Source organism: Mustela erminea, chromosome 7 (assembly GCF_009829155.1).
Source record: "Mustela erminea isolate mMusErm1 chromosome 7, mMusErm1.Pri, whole genome shotgun sequence".
NCBI lineage: Eukaryota > Metazoa > Chordata > Mammalia > Carnivora > Mustelidae > Mustela > Mustela erminea.
The window spans coordinates 66,946,485-66,971,226 of record NC_045620.1 but is presented as its reverse complement, the minus strand read 5'-3'; the positions used below and the strand labels follow the sequence as shown (position 1 = coordinate 66,971,226).

The 24,742-nt window shown below is 41.8% G+C and overlaps 1 protein-coding gene across 2 annotated transcripts in view; it reads right to left on the bottom strand.

Moving 5' to 3' along the window:
• VWA3B (von Willebrand factor A domain containing 3B) overlaps positions 1 to 24,742 on the bottom strand; it is a 236,408-nt gene that overhangs the window by 113,211 nt on the left and 98,455 nt on the right. For both annotated transcript variants that reach the window (XM_032351983.1, XM_032351982.1), the window contains exons 10-12: positions 21,466 to 21,620; positions 15,041 to 15,179; positions 13,835 to 13,966 (exon numbers count right to left, since the gene is read on the bottom strand). In XM_032351983.1, coding sequence (XP_032207874.1) covers positions 13,835 to 13,966; positions 15,041 to 15,179; positions 21,466 to 21,620 — 426 coding nt within the window. The remainder of the gene's footprint in view (positions 1 to 13,834; positions 13,967 to 15,040; positions 15,180 to 21,465; positions 21,621 to 24,742) is intronic.

Below are 24,742 nucleotides of genomic sequence, written 5' to 3'. Positions count from 1 at the left end.
TAAAAAAGTACCTGACTTAGTAACTTTAGAAAACAGCTCTTTGACTGGATACTGTAAAGCTAAACACAGAAAGAACTATGTGTAAACAGTACACTCTAGCTGATAATTTTGTTTCTCAGAGTATGAGTTAGAAATTCTGAAACTACTTTATATGTATACTAGGGTTGAACAAAAAAGTAAATACATTACAGATAATGACAAGCAGGTTTTTCATGGGCAAAGAAGTTACAAATAAGCAAATACACTGATTACAAATAAATCCTGTGGCTCTGGATTTTTGTAAGATGTATTAGTATGAACTCATGGTTTTATTTTTCTTTTTTAATGAAAATACAGATAAATAGATAGGGGAATATAGATGTTTATGGACAGATGGGCTGTTATACATATATTTCCCATCTTTGTCTACTGAGAAGACCTAGAAGCAGTGAGTCTAGTAGTGGCAATAAACATACCCCAACACCCAGATTTTGGTTTATAAACACCATTCTCTAATAAAAGAAACAATGGTTCCTTGGAGAAGTGGTAAACCCCAGGGATGAGGCTGGGAAAATATAAGATGAACATGAAACATCTCATAGCACCAGAAATTAAGGAAGTATTCAAAAAAGAAAAAAAAGCTAGATGCAAGTATGAAGGATATAGGGGGCGACCTGAAAGAGTTCCCAATGGCCAAAGTGGGAAAAGCTTAGTAACAACAAAATAAATAATAGCATTCAACTATTACTGAAAGAGTAAATCAATATTCAGGAGTCCAATATGAAATAAATATGATTGATGAATAAATACAAGGGGGGAAGAGGAAACTCTCAGTTGCAGAGGAGTTCACATGCATAAATGTAAAAGGAATGGAGGAAACAGAAAGTCACCATTAGAACAGCACTGTGAAAACGGCCGTAGAGAAGATCCACCACAGCGTGCTAAAATTCATGAGTAAATATTTAAGAAACACAGGATATGTGCACAGTCTCAAAGCATCTCATCCGAAACACGTTTTATCTATAAAAACAAAAACAGTAACTTTACATGGGAGCAACCTGGCAGAAGCCACCTTACCCGCATCTCAAAGTTAACATGACTAGTATTAAGGCATATCAACCACTAGACATGAGGCCCTAACAAGGATGCATCACTTCTGAGGTGTTCTACCCCCAATCTAACCATGAGAAAACATCAGATATATCCAAACTGAAGGACATTCTACAAAATACCCGATTAATACTTTTCAAAAGCGTCAAGGTCATGAAAGACAAGGAATCACTGAGGACACTTTACAGACTGGAAGAGACTGAGGAGACTCCGGAACTAAATGTAATGTGGGGGATGGGGGAAAGAGGTGAAGGGGATTAAGAGGTAGAAACTTCCAGTTATCAAATAAATAAGTCATAGGGATGAAAAGTACGCAGAGGTAACATAGTCAATAGTACCGTAATAATATCATGTGGTGACAGATGGTGACTACACTTACCATAGGGAGCACTGAGTAATGTATAGAGTTGTCAAATCACTATGTTGTACACCTGAAACTAATATAAAACTGTATGTCAACTATATTTCGATAATAAAATTTTTTAAAAAATAAATCCAATGTGGGACCCTAGACTGAATCTTGGAACAGAACAGTAACATTAGTAGAAAGTCTAATGAACTCTGAGTGAAGTCTGTGAATGAAGCAATGTGATTTTCTTAGGTTTTGTTTTAAATAGATTTTCTATTTTAATTTTTTTTAAGTAGGCTCTAAGCCTAACATGGGGCTCAAACTCAGGACCCCATGATTAAGAGTCGCATGCACAACTGACTGAGCCAGCCAGGTGCCCCTGTGATTTTCTTAGCTTTGGCAACTGAACTATGGTTATGCCAGATGTTAACATTAAGGGAAGCTGGCTGAAGAGGAATACAGGCCGATCCTCTGTACTATCTCTGCCACTCTTCTGTTAAGACTAAAATAATTTCAGAGAGAGGCAAGATGGCAGAGGAGTAGCAAACTGAAATGAAGTTCAGCTAGATAGGTATAAAACCATTCCGAATACCTACAAACTCAACGGGAGATAGAAGAGATAGAAGAGAAGCAGAGCAGAAATTCTAGGAACAGAAAAGTGACCACTTTCTGAAGTAGAGGACATGCAGAGTAGTGAATCTGAAAAGATGGGAAGATAAGACTGCAAGGGGAGGAAACAGCTCCCAGCAAGCGGTGGCGAAGTGTGGCACAAAATCAGGACATTTAGAAGTCTGCTCTACTTAGGGACATCGCTCCAGAGGCTAAGCAGGGGTGAAGCCCTCGTGGGGACAGTGTGGTCTCAGGTCCTGCAGGGTCACAGAAATATCAGGGGTGTCTGAGTGTGGCAGAGCTACCAGGTATTAGAGCAAGGAAGCTGACTACAGAGACAGAGCCAAAGAGTGAGCTTTCAGATTGGGGTTACCTTAAGCTGTAATCAAAGGCACAGTTGGGACACTGCTCTTTGAGCAGGGACCCCACAAGCAGCAGATCCAAGGAGACTCACCTTCCTGCTCCAGGAGGAGCAGCATGGCAGCAATCTGCTGGGTTTGAGACTCCAGGCGGGGCCATGCACCAGAGACAGAAACCCTCAGTCACAGGCCAGGTGAGCTCAGAATGAGGTCAGAGACCAGGGAGACAGGAGTGACTGACTGCTTGTCTCAATGAGGAATGGGGCCCCAAGTTCTCGGCTCCTCTAGGGGAAGATTGGAAGATCTTGGAAGATTGGAAGGCTGCCATTTTCATTCCAGTCCTCCAAAGTGGTATGGAAAGCATTACAGAACAAAAGCTCTGAGAGTGAACCCAAGCAGATTACTTAGCCCAGTCCCTGGCAAGGGCGGTGCAATTCTACCTCGGGCATTTGAGAATCACTGCAACAGGTCCCTCCCGCAGAAGATCGGCAAGAACATCCAGCCAAGACCAAGCTCAGCGATCAAGGAGAACAGTGGAACTCCAGAGCTAGGGAAAAGCAATGTATAGAATTCATGGCTTGATCTTTTAGTCTTGCAAAGTTCATTTTTTTTTAGTTTTTTTTCTTATTCTATTTTTTTAACTTTTTCTCTTTCCTCTTTTAACGTTTTTAAACCAGTTTATTGTTGGGCCCCAAGAGGCTAAGATGGCGCCGGGTGGCCTTCTCTTCCGGATCGGGAACCCACATGGCCGACCACAAAGGCGCCAAAGTGGCGGTTTCGGTTTCCCATCAGTTTCGTTTCCCGCGAGTCTCCACCCCCTGCAGGGCGTGTCTCTCCCAACTCCCGCCGACACGGCACATCCCCATTGGCCCCCACTTTGCTGACCTCACTTCCCTTCCCTCACCCCATATAAGCCGCTGCCCTGCTCAATAAAGCGAGATCCTGCTTCGACAGACCTCCCGAGCCCGGTGTCTTCTGTGGGTGCGTTCCGGGTTCGCGACACTCGCCATCCCGCTCAGCCCCAAGGAGAGGCCTCCGGCTGGCCCGGGCGCCTCCTCCCCTCGGCAGGGAGCCCAACAACTGGTGCCCCGTGTGAGGAACCTCGCTCTTCTCGCTGATGGGCCAATCGGTCTACGGGTGAGTGTACCCCCATAAGCTATGGGGAAGTTCTTTTCTAAAAATGACCCTTCCTTAGAATCCCTACGCTTCCTTCTGAAGAGCCGCGGTCTTCCCCTCACCGACTCCCAGGCTCTCAAAACATGGGAAACCCTTATTAAAGCCGCCCCTTGGCTGCCTGAAAGTAATCTCTTCAACTGGGACACCTGGGACCGTATCAAACAATTAGTTCGCAAAGCCCATGTCAACCCCCCCGAAGCAGCTGCCCCAAATGAATCCCACCAGCCCTCAAAGGAGCCCGCCTCCACCGTCTCAAACACCACTGGAGACCCCCCTGTTAAACCAAAGAGGCTCTATCCCTCGCTAGATCCCTTTGATGCAGCTCCTTGGCCCCCGGATCTCCAACCCAAATCTCGGGCTGAAGGCCCTCCTATGCGCTCCCCTTCTACTAACCCCTTCCTCCAACCATCAGCGTCCACTCCTCCGCCTCCTTATTCCCCCCCCCCCCCCGGAGCATAGGACAATGTTTTATCCTTATCGCACGCGAGGACGCCTCTTCACTGTCAGCGCTGGATTCAGCTGCCTCCACCTTTCGTAACTCCCTTATACGTCCCTACCCTGACCAATATTGACCGGAGCAGGTAGGGACAGCTCTACGCCCCTATTCAGCATGAAGAAGTTACAGAAGATGAGACCTTCCACCTTCAACCACCTTAGAGATTTAAGGGTCAAAATTGTTCAGGGGGGAATGATGAGGGAGCAGGAGGCTGGCTGAGGACAAAGCAAAAGCTGGCGCCTTGCACCCCCCCTTCACCCGCTCCCCTCCATATGTGTAGCATTCCTCAGGCACCCCTGACTGCCATAAAACGATAAATAGCTAACTTGCAGAAATCACAGTCCTGCAGGGTAGGAGTCTCCCTTGGTTTGCAAATGTCCTTGAGATTTACAAACCTAAATCTCATTAACAAGGATGTTTGATAGCAGGAATGTAACATTCCACCAGGAGACTCCCAATTGTAACCAGGCCTTCAATATCACTGCCTTAGAAAAATCCCTAACCTCCCTCTCCGAGGTGGTCCTACAAAACAGGAGAGGGCTGGACCTATTGTTCTTGAGAGAGGGGGGATTATGCGTAGCCCTCAAGGAAGAACATTGTTTTTATGCGGACCATACAGGGGTTGTTAGGGAAACCATGGATAAACTCAGAGAAAGACTAGCCCAAAGAAAAAAGGATTTTGAATCCCACCAGGGCTGGTTTGAAAATTGGTTTAATCGATCTCCTTGGCTCACCACCTTACTATCCACCATCTTAGGGCCCCTTATTATACTTCTACTAAACCTCTCCATCAGCCCTTGTATCTTAAATAAACTCGTACAGTTTATAAAAGACCGCTTATCAGTAATCCAGACCATGGTACTGACGCAGCAATATCAACTCCTTAAACAAACCGAGCCCCAGACTGAACAGGACAAATGGATATAAGATTCTATCCATGATAAAGAAAAAGGGGGGGAATGAAAGACCCTTCCCCCAGTTGTTAACTAATTAACTGCTCTTTTGCCTTCTTGTAACCACTTGTGCAAGAATACCCCTCCTCCCCTTGCAATGAAAGACCCTTCCCCCAGTTGTTGACCAATTTAACCGCTCTTTTGCCTTTCTGTAACCGCTTGGCTTTTAGGGTGTGACATTTGTCTCCTGTTTGAACAAGATACCTTCTGCTAATAGCCGAGGCATAGTCACGTAGGCAGGGGTCCGCATAATCACGTAGGCAGGATGCTTCTCTGCTGAGTAATAAGGTCCAACTCCCCCTCCTCACTCCCCCTTCCCGCCCTTTTCTTCGCGCGCGCGCAGGTCCTCCAAAGCCAATCCACTAACACCAAGTAAATTGTCAGCCAATCAGCTCCGCCCCACCCAAAACTTGTTTGTACCTGTCTATAAAAATCCTGCACCACCCCAGCCTGGGGTGCTCAGCTAGCAGGAGCTGCTGACCACCCGCAGGCGCCTGCGATACAATAAAGATCATCGGACTCCTGCCCAAGGACCCAACCGACTCCCACCGGGAGGTAAGCTGGCCAGCACTTGTGTTTCGATATCGATGTTCCTGTTCCCCTGTTCGTCTGTCTCGTCTGTCAGTTATCGGTGCTCTGTTTTCTGTTTCGTACATCAACGTTGTTGCTTCGTATTTTGGGCAGCTTGAGAAGGAGTTGACGAACTCGGACTTCTCCCCTGCCACCCTGGGGGACGCCCCAGGGATTAGAGGGGCCCGCTTTTTCGGGGCCCCATTCGTTTGTGGGCCACAGGGGAAACTCGCGGTTCCCCTTGGCCGTTCGAATTTGTACTTTCGGTTCTGTACCGAAATCGCGCAGCGTCTTTCTTTGCCGGCTCGTTAATTGTTTTGTGTGTCTTTCTCGTTGCCCTTTGTGTTTCCCTTGATTAAGGTTACATTCTGTTTAAGGGGAGGATGTCTGCCCCGTTTGAATCTGAGGACATCGTACATGTCGGGAGGGAATATAAGAGATAGGTATTAAGAGCTAAAACCAGATTCAGTGAGTCAACTAGTAAATTTCCTCCTGACATATTGGATAATAATTATGCAAATAAGCCTTCTTCTAGTGCTTTCTTCTAGTAAACCCAGGTTGCTGGGCCATCCCTAACAAAGGGGACTCTTGCTGTATTTCTCTCTGTTTCTCCTAATAGATGTGGGGGCTTCTCCCTCACTCACTTCCTGTGTTAATGGCTATAACTGGAGCCAACTGGGGTTGGTCTAACTCGAGACAGAGACTATAGGGAATATTCCCAAGCAGCTGCCGAAACTCTCTTTGTTTCGGGGAAGTTTCCCTGTGTTCTCTGGCCTGACTTGGACTGCCTAACCCCTCCCCCCTGGCTGATGGGAAAGCATGGTGTCTGCTCCTCTGTTGGGCCTTATGAGCTCTAAAACCGGGAATCTTTTCTCTGCCTCCTGGCAGCACTTTGTTTATGTTAACCCAGGAGGCAACCGTCCGGCTCCTTGGTACCCATGGGAACCTGGGGACCTTAAGGAGCTCAAAAAGGCAGTATTAGAGGACGGGCCCAATGCCCCATGGACAGAAACCATCCTCCGAGGTCTGGCCCATGCCCCATGTACAGCAGCTGACTGGCGGTCACTAGCTAGGGCCGTTCTTCCAGGGGCCTTATATATAAAGTGGACAGCCCTATACAAGGAGGAATGCCAACAAATTGCAGAGAGAAATGCTCGAGCCAATCCCGCCATCCCTCTCTTATTGGGGCTCGGCATCACTGCCGGGGTAGCCACTGGGTCGGCCGGTTTGGGCACCTCTCTCCATTTTTATAAAACACTCTCCCAACAAATGATTGATGATCTCCAAACAATAGCGGGAACCATCTTAAACCTCCAGGAACAATTGGACTCCTTAGCCACTGTGGTACTCCAAAACCGGCGAGGCTTAGATCTATTAACAGCCGAAAAGGGAGGCATATGTTTGTTTTTACAGGAGGAATGTTGTTTCTTTGCCAACCGGTCAGGTATTGTACGAGACAAAATCAAGAAGCTACAGGAGGACCTAGAGAAGCGCCGCCACGCCCCGATGACCTCCCCCTTCTGGACAAGCTTTAATGGCTTACTTCCCTTTCTCCTCCCCCTCCTGGGGCCCATCCTAACCCTACTTCTCCTGCTGACCTTTGGCCCCTGTATTATCAATAAGATTGCCCAATTCGTCCAAAAAAGAGTGGAGGCCATTCAACTCATGAACGTCCATGTTCAATACCAGAGACTGGCCACCCGTGACGATGAGTCCTACGAGGGGCCCCAAAAATAGTCTCACGACCTATGGCAGATGGGATTCCTTGCAGGAACAACCCACGCCAGGTCAGGGACCAAACCCCTATACAGGCATGATATTCAATGATGGGTAAGACCGGCGGGGGACGCAGAGCAACCTAAGACAGGGGGTACACCAAAGCAGTGTGATTCCCCAATGACGGGTAAGCCTGAAGGCCCGCCGCCGGCGACCTAAGACAGAAGTCATGCATACAAAAACAAAAGGGGGAGATGTTGGGCCCCAAGAGGCTAAGATGGCACCGGGTGGCCTTCTCTTCCGGATCGGGAACCCACATGGCCGACCACAAAGGCGCCAAAGTGGCGGTTTCGGTTTCCCATCAGTTTCGTTTCCCGCGAGTCTCCACCCCATGCAGGGCGTGTCTCTCCCAACTCCTGCCAACACGGCACATCCCCATTGGCCCCCACTTTGCTGACCTCACTTCCCTTCCCTCACCCCATATAAGCCGCTGCCCTGCTCAATAAAGCGAGATCCTGCTTCGACAGACCTCCCGAGCCCGGTGTCTTCTGTGGGTGCGTTCCGGGTTCGCGACACTCGCCATCCCGCTCAGCCCCAAGGAGAGGCCTCCGGCTGGCCCGGGCGCCTCCTCCCCTCGGCGGGGAGCCCAAGAGTTTATCTTCACAATACTTTTCTAAAAAAAATTTTTTTTAAACCTTCATTGTTATAGTCACATTTTATCCCTTCATTGTATTTAACCTTATTTCTTGTATACATATAGGTTGTTTTCTTTTTTCTAAAAAATTTGGGATACATTCCTAATAGATCAAAATATACCCTAATCTAGCACATGGCTTTGTTCTAGTCTCCAGCCAGACCACATTCCCTCCTCCTTTTTTTTTTCTTTTTCCAACCAACTTATCAACTCCTTTTTTAGAATTTTATTAAAATTTTCACCTTTACAATCATATACCATCCCTTCATCATGTTTACCCTTACTTTTACATATATATATATATATATATATATATATATATATATATGTATATAAATATGTAAAAGTTTTCCTTTCTTTAAAATTTTGGGAGGTAGTTTCTTCTAAGAGACCAAAATACACCCATAATCAAGTGGGTGGCTCTTTTCTATTCACCAGTCTAATTATATGCGTGTGTATGTGTGTGTGTGTGTGTGTGTGTGTGCGCGTGTGTGTGTGTTATTTTTAATTTTTATTTCTTTTTTCCCCTTCTATCCTGGTTTTGGATCTTTTCTGATTTCGTTAGTGTACATTTCTCTGGTGTCTTTGCCACCCTTTTAGTATTTTATTCTCTAGTTCATATATTCTTATCTGGATGAAATGACAAGGCAGAAAAACTCATCACAAAAAATAAAGAACAAGAGGCAGTACTGAAGGCTAGGATCTAACCAATACGGACATAGGTACTATGTCACAACTAGGGCTCAGAACGACGATTCTCAAGGTGCTAGCTGGGCTCGAAAAAGGCATGGAAGATATTAAAGAAACCCTTTCTGGAGAAATAAAAAATAAAATATAAATAAAATAAATTAAATAAATAAATAAATAAATAAAATAAAAAATAGAAAACTAAAATCAAACCAAGTTGAAATAAAAAATAAAAATGAAATATAAATACTTTATATATATAAATATAAAATAAAAATAAAAATAAAAAATAAACAATTAAAAAAAGCTATTAGTGAGGTACAAGAAAAAATGGAGGCTCTTATTCCTTGGATAAATGAAGCAGAAAGGAAAATTAGCAATATTGAAGACCAAATGATGGAGAATAAGGAAACTGAGCAAAAGAGAGACAACTACTGGATCATGAAGGGAGAATTCGAGAGATAAGTGATACCATAAGACGAAACAATATTAGAATAATTGGGATTCTAGAAGAAGAAGAAAGAGAGAGAGGGGCAGAAGGTACATTGGAGCAAATTATAGTAAAGAATTTCCCTAATATGGCAAAGGGAACAAGCATCAAAATCCAGAAGGCACAGAGAAGCCCCCTTAAAGTAAGTAAAAATGGGCCCACACTCCATAATCTAATAGTAAAACTTACAAATCCTAGTGACAAAGAGAAAATCCTGAAAGCAGCTCGGGACAAGAAGTCTATTACATACAATGGTAGAAATACTAGATGGTCAGCAGACTTATCCACAGAGACCTGGCAGACCAGAAAGAGCTGGCATGATATAGTCAGAGCACTAAATGAGAAAAATATGCAGCCAAGAATACTATAGCCAGCTAGGCTATCACTGAAAATAGGAGAGATAAAAAGTTTCCAGGACAAACAAAAATTTTAAAAATTTGCAAACACCAAACCAGCCCTACAGGAAATATTGAAAGGGGTCCTCTAAGCAATGAGAGAGTCAAAAAATAACATAGGCCATAAAGGAACAGAGATAATTTACAGTAATAGTCACCTTACCAGCAATACAATGGCACCAAATTCATATCTTTCAATAGTTTCCCTGAATGTAAATGGGCTAAATGCCCCAATCAAAAAACACAGGGTATCAGAATGGATAAAAAACCAAAACCCAATAATATGCTGTCTACAAGAAACTCATTTTAGACCCAAAGACACCTCCAGATTTAAAGTGAGGGGGTGGAAAACAATTTACCACGCTAATGGACATCAAAAGAAAGCTGGGGTGGCAATCTTTTTATCAGATAAATGATAAATTTTAAGCCAAAAACTATAATAAGAAATGCGGAAGAACACTATATCTTACTTGAAGGGTCTGTCCCACAAGGAGATCTAACAATTTTAAATACCTATACCCCTAACATGGGAGCAGCCAACTATATAAACCAATTAATAACAAAATCAAAGAAACACATCAATGATAATACAATAATAGTAGGGGACTTTAACACTCCCCTCACTGAAATGGATAGGTCATCCAAGCAAAAGATCCACAAAGAAAAAAGGCCTTAAATGACACACTGGACCAGATGGCCATCACAGATATATTCAGAACATTCCATCCCAAAGCAATAGAATACACATTCTTCTCTAGTGCTCATGGAACATTCTCCAGAATAGATCACATCCTTGGTCTTAAATCAGGTCTCAACCTGAAGTTATCATTCTGGATAAGGAAGAGGTGGTCCATATACACTATGGAGTATTATGCCTCCCTCAGAAAGGATGAATACCCTTGTAGCAACATGGACAGGACTGAAAGAGATTATGCTGAGTGAAATAAGTCAAGCAGAGAGAGTCAATTATCATATGGTTTCACTTATTTGTGTGGTATAACAAATAACATGGAGGTCAAGGGGAGATGGAGAGGAAAAGGGAATTGAGGGAAATTGGAAGGGGAAGTGAACCATGAGAGACTATGGACTCTTGAAAAACAATCTGAGGGCTTTGAAGGGGCGGGGGGTGGGAGGTTGGGGGAACCAGGTGGTGGGTATTAGAGAGGGCACGGATTGCATGGAGCACTGAGTGTGGTGCAAAAACAATGAATACTGTTACGCTGAAAAGAAATAAAAAATTTAAAAAAAAATGGGCAGAGAACATGAACAGATATTTCTGCAAAGAAGACCTCCCGATGGCCAACAGACACATGAAAAAGTCTTCAACATCACTCAGCATCAGGGAAATAGAAATCAAAACCACAATGAGATACCACCTCACACCAGCCAGAATGGCTAAAATTAACAAGTCAGGAAATGAGAGATGTTGGAGAGAATGCAGAGAAAGAGGAACCCTCCTACACTCTTGGTAGGAATGCAAGCTGGTGCAGCCACTCTGGAAAACAACTTGGAGGTTCCTCACAAAGTTGAAAATAGAGCTACCATACAACCCAGTAATTGCAATACTGGGTATTTACCTTAAAGACAAATTTAGTGATCCGAAGGGGCACATGCACCTGAATGTTTATAACAGCAATGTCCATAATAGCCAAACTATAGAAAGAAGCTAGATGTCCACCAACAGATGAATGGATAAAGAAGACATGGTATATATTTACAATGGAATACTATGCAGCCATCAAAATAAATGAAATCTTGCCATTGCAACGATGTGGATGGAACCAGAGGGTATTATGCTGAGTGAAATAAGTCAATCGAGAAAGACAATCATCGTATAATCTCCCTGATATGAGGAATTTGAGAGGCAGTGTGGGGGGTTTAGAGAGAAGGGAAGGAAAAAATGAAACGATATGGGATCAGGAGGGAGACAAACCATAAGAGACTCTTAATCTCATGCAACAAATGGAGGACTGCTGAGGGGAGGAGGGTGTGGAGAGGGTGCTTGGCCCCTCCCATAGCTTGGGAGGCATGTGATATGGTGAGTGCTGTGAAGTGTGTAAGCCTGACGATTCACAAACTTGTACCTCTGGGGCAAATAATACATTATATGTTAATAAAAATAATTTAAAAAAAACTAAAATTATTTCAAATTAAAAAGGTTTAAAAAAAAACACACCAAAAAACTCCTTCAACATATGGGCATCAGAAATGTAGCTCAGATGGTAAATAGTACAACTCTTCTCTCTGAGCCTCATCTCAATAGTCTTGTTGACAAGCCCACTGTTCAGAGAATGTTGAAAAGATGGTAGAAAAGCTAGGAGAAAGCCAGACTGAGAATCACAGGAAAGACAGTTAGGAGTTAATGCCTCCTGGTCCAGGAGCCTTGGGCCAGACCCTACTCTGAACTACTGGGCAGGACTTTGTCCCAGCTTGTGCTCCTCTGACCTTAGTACTGGCTATGCCTCCTTGAGGAACTACCACTTCGACAACAGCACATGGCAGTGTCGGAACACCTGAGTGGTTAGTCCTGAATTCACTGGGTTGATTCCTAAGCCAAGCCAGTCAAAAGAATACAGAGAAATCTGGTCATCTTGAAAATAAATTTTGCACATTCAGTAAGCAAGAAAGAGACCTTCAGTGGAGATTTTTGAAGAGAACAGAATCACACTTTGAGTTTTAGCCATTTAGATGGCTGGTTCTATTCATTAGTGATTTTTGTATAAAGCAGCACACATTAATGTTTTTATCTAATGATATTATGTATATAATATCTTGTCATAACAAACCCTAAATTAGTGGGCTCTGAATTAACTATTACATATGGTCTGTAAAAGGAGGGAGCATTTATCTCAAGTAACTTCACTGGTTAATCCTGGAAATGTATCAAATTGAATATGAATTGAATATTCTTCCCAGGGTAAGGTAGCCAGTTAGATCAAGATCTTATAGGCATCATTATTTCTTATAGAATATACTTCTTCATTCTCCCATGTTTTTAAAAACCAATCCCAAGGGAACTCTGGTATATCCCAATGACAGCACAAGCAATTTTCAATATTCAAGGAGACCCACAAGTGTCCATTCATGGCTCCTTGTCAAATCTGGGAACTTTTTTTTTTTTTAAGATTTTATATATTTGACACAGAGAGAGAGATCACAAGTACACAGAGAGGCAGACAGAGAAAGAGGGGGAAGCAGGCTCCATGCTGAGCAGAGAGCCAGATGTGGGGCTTGATCCCAGGACCCTGAGATCATGACCTGAGCCAAAGGCAGAGACTTAACCCGTTGAGCCACCCAGGTGCCCCAAATCTGGGACTTAATTTAAACTCAGGTACTGAACTATTTTAAAGATGTCTGTGATCAACATCTGACTTTTTGAGAAGAGCCCTTAGTTTCAATTTTAGCATATCTCAAGTATCTAGAATGCTTTATGGGTCTGGAAAAGTAACTTTTTAAAAAATTAAAAGATCAAGACAAGAAAAAATTTAAGGAAAGGAAATTCCTTCCTAGTAGTCTGTGTAAATGCCAAGAGGGGTAGCTTTAAAGTTCTCCAAGTAAAAGGCAGGCCTGAAGAATGTATTTCACTTTCTCAATGTATCTTGCTGCTGCCCTCTCTCTCTAGCTTCTCGCCAGAACACTGGTATGTTTCCACCAGTTCACTACTTTGGAACAAAATCCATAGCTTAAAATAGCTGCAATACACTATTTGAAACAATAATGAGGTTTCAGAAAGATCAAATCGGAAGGTTCTAGTACAAAAAAAATAAATTTTGAAATCTATCTTCATAAAGGGGCTGAGATCTGAGCCAAGGGCAGCTCTGGAAAAGGTGTGTTATGAACAAAGTCTTATCTAAATGTTAAGATAGTGACTCATGAGTTTAGATTAATGTGACCATTGTAAAGAAAATGAGTGTGTGAAACCCTGCCATCTTGACACCCAGAGTCCTTTGTCAAGAATTTCCATGGCATGGGGCGCCTGGGTGGCTCAGTTGGTTAAAGCCTCTGCCTTCGGCTCCGGTCGTGATCCCAGGGTCCTGGGATCGAGCCTCACGTCGGGCTCTCTGCTCAGCAGGGAGTCTGCTTCCTCCTCTCTCCCTGCCTGCCTCTCTGCCTACTTGTGGTCTTTGTCTGTCAAATAAATAAATAAAATCTTTAAAAAAAAAAAAAAAAAAAGAATTTCCATGGCATGATTAATTCAGTAGGTGATCAAGTCAGGCTTCTTCCCCCAGACCTAGCCTCCATCTTTCTTACCTGAATGTCTCTAACCCAGGACTGAGCCCCTCTCAAATTATCTTCATTGACTTCAACAAGTTTTTCCTGCCAAGCAAGTGCTTGGGCGTCAAACTGCACAAAATTGAATTTTCTTTTATATTTCAGCTGTTCCTGTAAGAGAATTATTATTTAACCATAACACCACTCAGATGTAAGATAAGGTTAGGACAGGTCATAGTTTGATAAATTTTAATCACGATGATATCTATTTTCAGTTCTAGAAGCTAAAAATTACATTATAAAGAGAAAATCTTTTCTAATACAAAAAACATTTAAACAAAATTTACACAGTTTGGAGTATACCTTTACAAATGTATATATGTATGAATATTTTATATATGTCACACACATGCATAAGTTTTTCTATACAACATAACATTATATGTTGTTGTCTTTAATAGTAGCATTGATGGTATACCACATAATTCCAGTAAATGGAACCTGCTTAAGGAAGAGAAATCCAAAATGGTGTAATCGTTTCACTTATCATGTTTTGTGAAGGCTTTATTTGGTTACACATCTATTCACTTGCCTTCTACCAGCCCATATTTCTGCAACAGAAGTTTATCAAATTAAAACCTGTATTTTGGCCTTGTGAACATCCCCCACAATGATCTTCTATGCTAACACTCCCATCAACACCACTAATTAGTGACAGCACCAGGGTACCCATCTGGAGGTGTGGGGACTCTGAGTGAGGAAAGCAGTCTGCTTCAGGTTTCACCAGTCAGAGGCAGCACAGATGGACTAAGACGAGGAAGCTCCTAACCACCAGCCTGCACTCCTCCCACACATCAGTTTTTTGGGGCCACTGCATGCAACACCACTAATAAATACTGGAGATTAAAATAAAAATGCTGTGGTGACAGAGCATCTGGGAAACAATGGAGATGTGTGCACACCACAGATTTCAGGACAGAGGAAACGTGAAGCAGTGGACACTGAAACTCCCTTAGCAACCCACAGGTTATAGAAAGGACCATGCTACAGGACGGGTCCGCTTACAAAGAACTGATGATTCTCTAAGTGGCAAAAGGGAGCTTTTCTCTAAAGTGGCTCTCCTGTGGACGTCTGGGTGCCGACCTTGCCTGTGCACCTCTCATAACCAGTGCAGGTGAAGGCTGCTGTGGATATGTTCATGACACAAAGGTCCCCACACCCATGCACCTGATAACCCCATCTAACCTCTATAAACTGGATGATCTTGTCCTTCACCAAGTCCAGTTTCCTCTTCATTGAGTGAGATGTATCAATGAGGACATAGACGCAATCACTGGGTACTTTTCCAAAGAGGAATTGACTTCTATCCTGTAGCCACTTAATCCTAGGCAAGAAAAAGGTTGGAAGTGGATTTTTAGAGCCTGCGGGCAGTATCAGCAATCTTCCTAAGAACTTAATAATACATCTATAGAGGTCAAGCTGTGCTGTATTGCTTATGCACAATCTTCTATGAGTGGATTACTCACTTGGAGGGTTTTCTGTGGAAAATCCTATATTTGGGCTGGCTCCCTCATCACCAGCCCCCTCTACTTCTCCATCATCAATCCAAAACAGCTAGGAAAATCAACAGGACAAAAAAATAAATCCAATACTGGGTTCCAAAGCCAAAAGTAAACTACTTCCTGTCATCTGATAGTTTGAATCCCTCAGCTATGACTTCAGACCATTTGTTCTTTTAACTCTGCTAACTACAGTCAAGTTAGTCATGTCAGCACATTCCGGAAACTTCACTGAAGCTTTTGGACAATATCAAGCAACCCCAGATCCCTCTAATAACTAAGCATCAGACAGTTGTATGAGCAGGACTACTTCTGTGATTGGGACTGAGGCGCCCACAACAGGATGTAAATTAAGTTCACATCCTCAGCCAAGACCAGCAGGAGGGGGCAGGGCAAATGAAAAAAAATATTTGAAAGTGACTTCAGAGTTTACCAAGGCTAGGCAACTACAATTTGTAGGGCAAAATACTGAAGGAGAGGTTGCTGTATTGAAGCAGAGAGAGTGGAGAGGGATGGAGAAAGAGGGAAAAAAGGGGGAAGAGAATGGGCTCTGGCCATCTGCAGAGAGTGCCCTAAAGATTTTGGCTAAGTAATGATCAGGGCATGCATGTGAAGAAACTCTGAAAGCTAAGGAACAAATCACCATAACAGTAAGTAGATCAATACCTCAGAGTTAACACAGGGTTACTTCATGTTCCAAACAACCAGAGTGGGAAACCTCCTTAATACATAGGACATTAAGTCCTCATAAGGATACTGCTTTAGTAGTAGAACCAAATTAGCCCTGGACTAAAGGCTGCCCTAGACCTTACTTGCTCTTAAAAGTAAGCCCCAGTGATTCCAAGAAACATAACTGCATCACAGGACATGTATTTTAAAATACAGCAAAACTCAGTACCCAAGAACTTCAAATTCAAAATGTCTGCATTCCAGTAAAAAATTACCAGCCATGTAAAGAAGCAGGAAAATATGACCCATAACCAGAAGAAAAACAGATCAACAGAAACAGACCCTAAAATAACACAAATGCTGGAATTAGTAGAAAGGGATGTTACACAGCTATTATAAACACAATCCGTATGTTCAGCAAAGTAAAGTAGAAGTATAAGCAGAACAAGGACAGAAATGGAAAATACAGAGATACACATTACCAAAATGAAAAATACACTACATGGTATTAACAGACACTACACTAGCAGATCAGGGAGCCTTAAGACAGACATTGTGATAGGAAGCAATTTAAAATGAAACACAGAGGGAAAAAAGCCTTAAAAAAAACCGCGGAGAATAAGCAACACATGGAACAATAGCAAGGAGTCCAACATATATATAGATAGAAAAGACAGAAGAAGAAAGACAGAAACAGAAAACATATTTGGAGAAATATGGCCAAATGTTTCCAATTTTGGCAAAACAATAAACCCATATATACAAGCTCAAAGAACCTAAACAGAAGAAAAATGAAAAAATAAAAACCACCAACGCATACCATAATACTTAATTTGAAATCAAACAATAAAGATAAAAAAGCACCCAGAGACAACATAAAAATAACAGAGTTTTCATCAAATCAAGCAAGCCAAAGGACAATGAAGAAATATTTTTAAAGTACTGAAATTATAAAACTGTAAACCCACAATTCTATATAAAGCAAAACAAAAAAACTCTTTCAAAACAGGAAGTAAATTAGAGTCTTTCAGACTAAAACACCTGAGGTAATTCATTACCAACAGACCTCCATTAGGATATATACAAAACAATAAAGAGCCACAGAAATATCAAATATGTGGACAAATACAAAATACATTAATTCTCATTTTAAGTCTATTTATATGACAGTTGATTGTTTATAATGCTTTATGGGTTTATCGTATATGGAAATAAAGTGTAGGACAACAAAAGAAAAGACAGAAGAGGCAATGGAAGTTGTAAGATTTTTATGATATAGATGAAGGGAAATATTATTTGAAAGAAGACTGTGGCAACTTAAAGATATACTATAAATGCTAAAGCTATCATACACACAACAAAACAAAACAGAGAGAGTTTATAAGCTAACAGTCAAGATTAAATGCAATCATAAAAAATGCTCCAACAAAAGAAGGTAGAAGAGTACAAAGGGAACAAAGAACCGGTGAGACAAAAAACAAATAGCAAGATCTTAGGTTTAAATCCAACCAAATAATTAATAAGATTTTCTTTTTTTTATTTGACAGAGAAAGAGAGAGTGGGGGGGCAGAGGGAGAAGCAGACTCCCTGCAGAGCAGGGAGACCAATGTGGGGCTCGCTCCCAGGACCCTGGGATCATGACCAGAGCTGAAAGTAGACGCTTAACCAACTGAGCTACCCAAGCGCCCCAATGTAAATCTTAATACTCCAATCAAAAGGCAGAGATTAGAAACAGCTATTATCAAAATGACAAGATATAATAAGTGTTGGCCAGGATGTGGAGAAAAGAGAACCCCTCATGCATGTTGGTGAGAATGTAAATTGGTACAGCTACTGTGGAAAAGAGTATGGAGGTTTCTCAAAAATTAAAAATAGAAGGGGCGCCTGGGTGGCACAGTTGGTTAAGCATCCAGCTCTTGGTTTTCGCTCAGGTCATGATCTCAGGGTCATGAGACCAAGCCCTATGTCTGAGATTCTCTCTCTTTCTTTCTCTCTCTCTCTTTTTTTCTTTTCTTTCTCTTTCTTTCTTTCTTTCTTTCAGCCCTGCCTGAGATTCTCTCTCTTTCTCTATCCCTCATGCTTGTGCATGCTCTCTCTAAAATAAATAAACAAATAAATATTAAGAAAAAAATTGAAAAACCACACAATCCAGAATTCTGCTTCTGGGTACTTATCCAAAAAAGAAAACACTAACTCAAAAAAATATAAGCACCCCTATGTTTGTTTACTGCAGCATTATTTACAACAGCCAAGATAGGGAAATAACCCAAGTATCCATTAATAGATGAATGGATAAAGAAGATGTGACATATCTATATATATATAATTCAGCCATAAGAAAGAATGAAATCTTGCCATTTTCAACACATGAACCTTGAAGGCAATATACTAAGTGAGGTAAGTCAGAGAAAGACATCATCTTTCTTATATGTGGGATCTAAAGCAAATAAAATGAAAACAAAAAATGAGTTCATAGATACAAAGAACAAGCAGATTGGTGGTTGCAAGAGGCAAGGTGGGAAAAATGGCTGAAGAGGATCGAAAGATAAAAAGAAACAAATGAAAACAAACCCAATGGGGGGTTGGGGAATAAATGGTAACTTTTAGAATATTTTATCTCTAGTATTTAAAATTTTGTAATGATGTATCCTGGATGGGTCTTTATTACCCACTTTCTAGACATTCCTGGCAACTTTCTTTTGGTTTGGAAACATTGGTCTTGTGAGATTTCCCCTTCATTTTCTGTATGTCCATAACCTATCTATTTGTATGCATGCATGTATGCTAACATCAACCCTAGAATGCTTGTGTTCTGCTTTTTGATAGACTGCCTTCATCTTCCAACTTTCCCACTGAATAGGGTTTTTTTTTAAAGATTTTATTTATTTATTTATTTATTTATTTGTCAGTGGTGGGGCACAAGCAGAGGGAGCACAAGCAGGTGGGAGAGGCAGGCTTCCCACTGAGCAAGGAGCCTGATACGGGACTCAATCCCAAAACTCTGGGATCATAAGCTGAGCTGAAGACAGATGCTTAGTCAACGAAGCCACCCAGGTGAATATACTATTCAGTATATGCTGAATAGTGTATTCTGACTACCATGTTTTTTTAACTCCCTACATTATCTTTGTTTGCCTGTTTGTTTGTTTTTGAGAACCATATGGAGTTTAAAAAAAGGGCAGAGGTTGTCAGGTTGGATTTATAAAACAATATATATATATATATTCTGTCTATAAGAAACCTATTTCAATATAAGACACAACAAACAGGTAAAGATAAAAAAAATGGAAAAAAGATAAAACGTGCAGAAAATGATCAAAAGCAAGTTGTAGTGGCTCTATTGATGTTGGACAAAGCAGATTTCAGGACAAGGAATACTGCCAGAGATAAAAAGGGACATTTTAGGAGCTGCTTCATCAAGAGGACATGATAACCCTAAATGTCATGCACCTAGTAATAGAGTTAAAAATTACATGAAGGAAAAAAAAAGACAGAATTGAAAAAATAATGGACAAATCCACAACCACAGCTAGAGATTTTAAACACTCTTTTCTCAACAATTTGTAGAACAATTCAACAAGAAATCAGTAATAATATAGAAGACCGAAACAAACTATCAGCCAACTTCAACTGAGATATTTATAGTACACTCCACCCAACAAAAGAAGAACGTGTAGCGTTTCTTCATATTCTGGGTCACAAAACAGATCTCTATAAGAATTGAAATCATATAGTATCTCTCTGTCCATAGAGAAATGAAAAGCTATCAGGAAAATCCACAAGTACTTGAAAAGTAAACATATTTCTAAATAACGTTTGCTTAAACAAGAAATTATAAGGGATAGTCTAGGTCCAAAAAAAAAAAAAAAAAGAAAAGAAAGAAAGAAAAGAAATTATAAGGGAAATTCAAAAATATTTTTAAGTGAATAATTTGTGAGAGGCAGCTAAAGCAATATCAGAAGAAAATTTAAATGCTTATATTAGAAAGGTCTCAAATCAGTATCTGAGCATCCATCTTAAGAAACTTAAACCCAAAGTAATGAGAAAGAAGGAAATAATAAAGTGGCACAGAAAGTTAAAACTATACAGAGAAAAAAACCACTGAAACCAGAAGCTGGTTCTTTGAAAAGATCACTAAAATGGATAACCTCCAGCAGACTGAACATAAAGATGACAGCAGTTACTAACATCAGTTCTACAAAATGAGAAGAAATTGAATACATAATTAAAAACCTCCCCACAAAGAAAAACTCCAGGCCCAGGTGGCCTCAGTGATGAGTTGGTACCAACTCTCCACAAAGACTTCTAGAAAACAGAAGAGGGGAGAGAATTTCCCAACAACCCTTGAAACTTGGGGGGTGGAGAAGGACAAAGAGACCTGGCAGGGACTGAGTGGAGTGTCTTTTAAACAGTATCCTTTTTCCCAGGCCTGAAATACAAACTACTCTCCCCAGAAGTCAGCCCCAAGACCATTAGCAGAGAAGACTCCAGACCCAGGGATTATTTGTTCTGGATCAAATATCATCACCAGGGGGATTTTGAGAAACTCGGGCTCTAAAGAGTTCATAGAAGAGCAGACAGGGATCTGCTGCTGGTGATTTTGTAACAGAAAACACGAAAGGATGGAGGGAGCTCTCATTTTTAAGTGACTACTGCAGGCTAGATACTAGCCTATACTCATTAGATTTGGTATCTAATCTAAACCACAGAGCAATTTATAAATGGCACTATTATTCCCACTTTAAAAAGGAAGAAACTGATGCGTAAAGACATTAAGTAACTTGCCCAGGGTCACACAGCAAGTGGCAGAGCTGGTATTAGAATCCAGGTCTATCTGACCTCAGAGGCCATGCACCTAAATGGATTTGATCTTGGTGGTCTAAGCTGTCCTCTGGCAGCAGGGAGGTGAAAGCATTAAGTTAGATCATCCGCATGGGGCTGAAGCTGAGGTCACAGCATTAGTAGGTCAGAGGCATTAGCACTGGAAGACTTTAAGAACCAGCAGTGTTGCGAGGGAGTCCGTGAAGTTATTTTTAGCTGCATATACATTATTCCTTTGTATTCACATATCTCACATTGTTAAAAGTTGTGTTGAAGTACAATATCCAAGAATACAGAGGACAGGTGTGATACAATCTGCAGTATACCTATGGCCCACAAAAAAATGTAAGACATCAGCGGAAGCATTCCTTAGCCTCCTATAGTGATGTGCAACCAACATAACCATCTTTGTTTGCTGTTTTTAAGAGTCTGTACTGGCACCAAGGCAGCTTGGAATAGGATCCAAACATCCCTTTATTGCTAACAACAAGGCCACCAGCAAGCCATCAATCAGATGGCAACCCTGGCTGTTTCTCATGGTTAAGCTTTTACAAAGAGATCAAGCAGATTTGAATTTCAAGAGAGACTAAACCACTTGTACCCTTCTGCAAATATACCAACCTTCTCTGAATCTGGGCAAGGATCGTGTGGATTCTCTCACTGTACCATGTACACTTCTCCTTGGTAATGCAGACATGGACCAAGCTCCCATCCTTCCAGGGAGCATGGACAAATCTACGGCAGTATTTCGCATGGACTGTCTTCTTGTTGGTCTCCTAAGGAAAAGACAAAGGACAGAAGCCACTCAGACCATTCAGAGTCATCTCCAGATGGTACCCCATATTTCTGCCTTATTTATTTATTTCTTAGCACTCACTCCCATGGTAAAATCATTAAACTGTTGGTTCAACAAAACATACACTAGGGCTGCTCTATGTGGAGACCTGTGTCAGATATCAAGCATCATGGTCAGAAAGACAGTGCAATCCCATCTGAGGCTCAGAGAAGATGTTTCCAGCAGGGAACCACATGCTCACTCACGTGCTTGGTCTGTCTCTCTCTCTCTCTCTCTCTCACACACACACACACAGTTAGAAAGGCAGAGTACTAGATGCTGGGTTGAGACAATAATACCTGGGCAATCTTGGAAAGATTGGAATAGAGGGTCAGGAGGACTATCTAGAGGAGGTGGGACTTGAGATTTACAGAAAGCATCTTTCCATCCTTACTCCCAGGCCCAAATGAAGAAAAGTAGCCAAGAACGCCCATTCCACACCTAGCACCCTCTACTGGTACATACAAAACTGGTCTGAGGACGATGGCTTCCCACACAGAGAGCTCACACAACTGATTTATGAGTTTATCAAGCATGACTCCAAGCCACCAGCAATACAGTCTTGTAGGCAGCAGCAATATAATCCATAAACAAAACCCAAAATTCCTGCCTTTGTGGAACTCACATTACAGGGGAAGAGCCAGATAATAAACAATTATACAGCAGGTCAGATGATGACAAATGCTTTGGAAGACAGCAGAGAACAGGGGATGAGAGGATGAAGAAGTTAAAACCTGAAAAAATAAAGCCCTAAAAAGAAGAAAAAATATGAACAGAGACCATCAGGAACAAGGAGTGCGACTGTATGGAGTCTGGGAGGAAGTCTAAGGACACAACAAGTACAAAAGCCCTGACGTAAGAGTAAGAGTCTGCCTGGCATGTCTGTAACAGTTTAGGAAGGCTAATGCAGTTGAAACACAGTGAGCTAAGGTAAGGAGTTAGATGAAGCTAGAGTAGTATGAGGAGGAGGGCCAGAAGCAGACTACATAAAGTCCAGTTGCTAGGGGAAGTGACTGGCTTCTCCTCTGAGTGAAAAAGGAACTACCCAAAGGCTTTAACATGAGAAGTGACACATTTTTTAAAATTAAGATATGACTGACATATAACATTATATTACACATACAATATGATTTGATATATGCCTGTAGTACAAAATGATTACCACAATTAATTTAGGTAACACCACCACAGAGTCACAAATTATTTTCTTGTGATGATCTATATATTTTAAGACCTACACTCTTAGACAAGTGACACAATTTATAGTTTTAAGTTTTATTTATAATTTTTAAATTTAATTTATAAAAATATCATTTTAAAGGATACTGTGGTAGGGCACTTTGGTGGCTCAGTCGTAAGTGTCTGACTCTTGATTGATCAAGCTCAGGTCTTGATCTCAGAGTTTGAGTTCAAGCTCTGCATTGGGCTCTATGCTAGGCATGGAGTGGACTTAAAAAATAAATAAATAAGGAAAGGATACTGTGGTTACTCTGTTGAGAAGAGACTGTGAAGAGCCAAGGGCAAAAGCAGGGGGTCAGGGATCAGTTAGGTGGCATGGGCCAGGGGTAGTTTTGAAAGTGGTGAGAAGTGGTCAGATTCTGGATTATAGACATGTTATGAAGATAGACTAACAGCATTTAATGAGAGATCAGATGTGGGTATGAGAGAAAAGAGAGGACTTAAGGAATGACTCTATAGTTTTCAGCCTGGAGAACTATAAAAATAGAGTTGCAATGAATTGACAGGAGGAAGATTATGGAAGAGTAGCCTTGAAGGGGAAGATCCAGACCTGTACCTGATGTGCTAGGTTCAAGGGGCCTATCAGACATCCCAGTGACATGGCAAGAAGTCAGGTGGAGACGAGGGAAGGACTCAGGGCTAGAGATTCAAATGTGGAAGTCACCAGCATGCACACAGTATTAAAAGCCACAGACTAGATGAGATCATGTAGAGAATGGTTACGGAGAGAGAAGAGGTCTGAGGACTGTACCTTGAGGCCCTTCAGCATTTAGAGGCTGAGGACATGGGAAAGAAGCAAAGAACACCAACACAGAAAAGTCAGTATGAGGAAAACAGGACAGTGTGCTGCTCTCTGCAAGAGCAAAAGAAGTTCAAAGAAGTAACCAACTATATCAAATGTTGATAGTAGGTCAAGTAAGAGTGAGACTGGGAACTGACCCCTGGATTTAGCAGTTCATGTATCCCTGGAAAGAGTGGGTTCTGATGTAGAGGGAGCCTTGCTCAGTTGGAGTGCATTCATAAAGGCATGGGAAACTGCAAGACAAGACAGGAAACACATAAAATTCCTGAGGCGCTGAATTCTAAAGAGGTGCAGAGGAATGAGACAAATGAAGCAGAACCAGAGATAAACATGTGGGTCAAGAAACTTTTGGGGGGTTCTTTGCCGAGACAGTGCAACTAGGGAGCGGGGGAGGGGAAGAGGGAGGGAGGGAGTGAGAATCTCAAGCAGGCTCTATACCCAGCGCTCCATCTCACAACCCTGAGATCACGACCTCAGCTGAAATTAAGAGTTGGACGCTTAACCGACTAAGTCACCCAGGTGCCCCCAAAACCTGTATCTTTAAGATGTGAGGAAGAACACCATGTTTGCAAAGATCCAGAAATGAGAATAATATCAGTGATATAGAAAGGAGGAGAATGAGTGAATGGGGAATAAGGATCAGTGCACACATTGAGGGGTTTAGACCTTAGACAAAACTGAGGACAATTCCACCATCTTAAAAGAAATGAGGGTAGAACATATAGGTGCAAATGCTGGGGGATTTGTACATATGAGGAGGATGATCATGGATGTTCACTGCAAGTTCAGTAAAATGAGAATCCAGGGTCATTTGCTGAGAGTGAGCAAAGAAGAGAAGATATTTGAAGTCTGAGGAGAAAAGTGCAAACGTTAGAATAAGCATCTAAGTGGATCGGAAAAGCACAGGAGGACTGCGGGCAGCACAAGAGATCCATGTAAAGTCAGAGGTCAGGAATTTAAAGGGAAGCCAGGCACTGTGGCTATGCTTTTCTCTGATTTCTTCTGATGCAGTCTATAAGGCA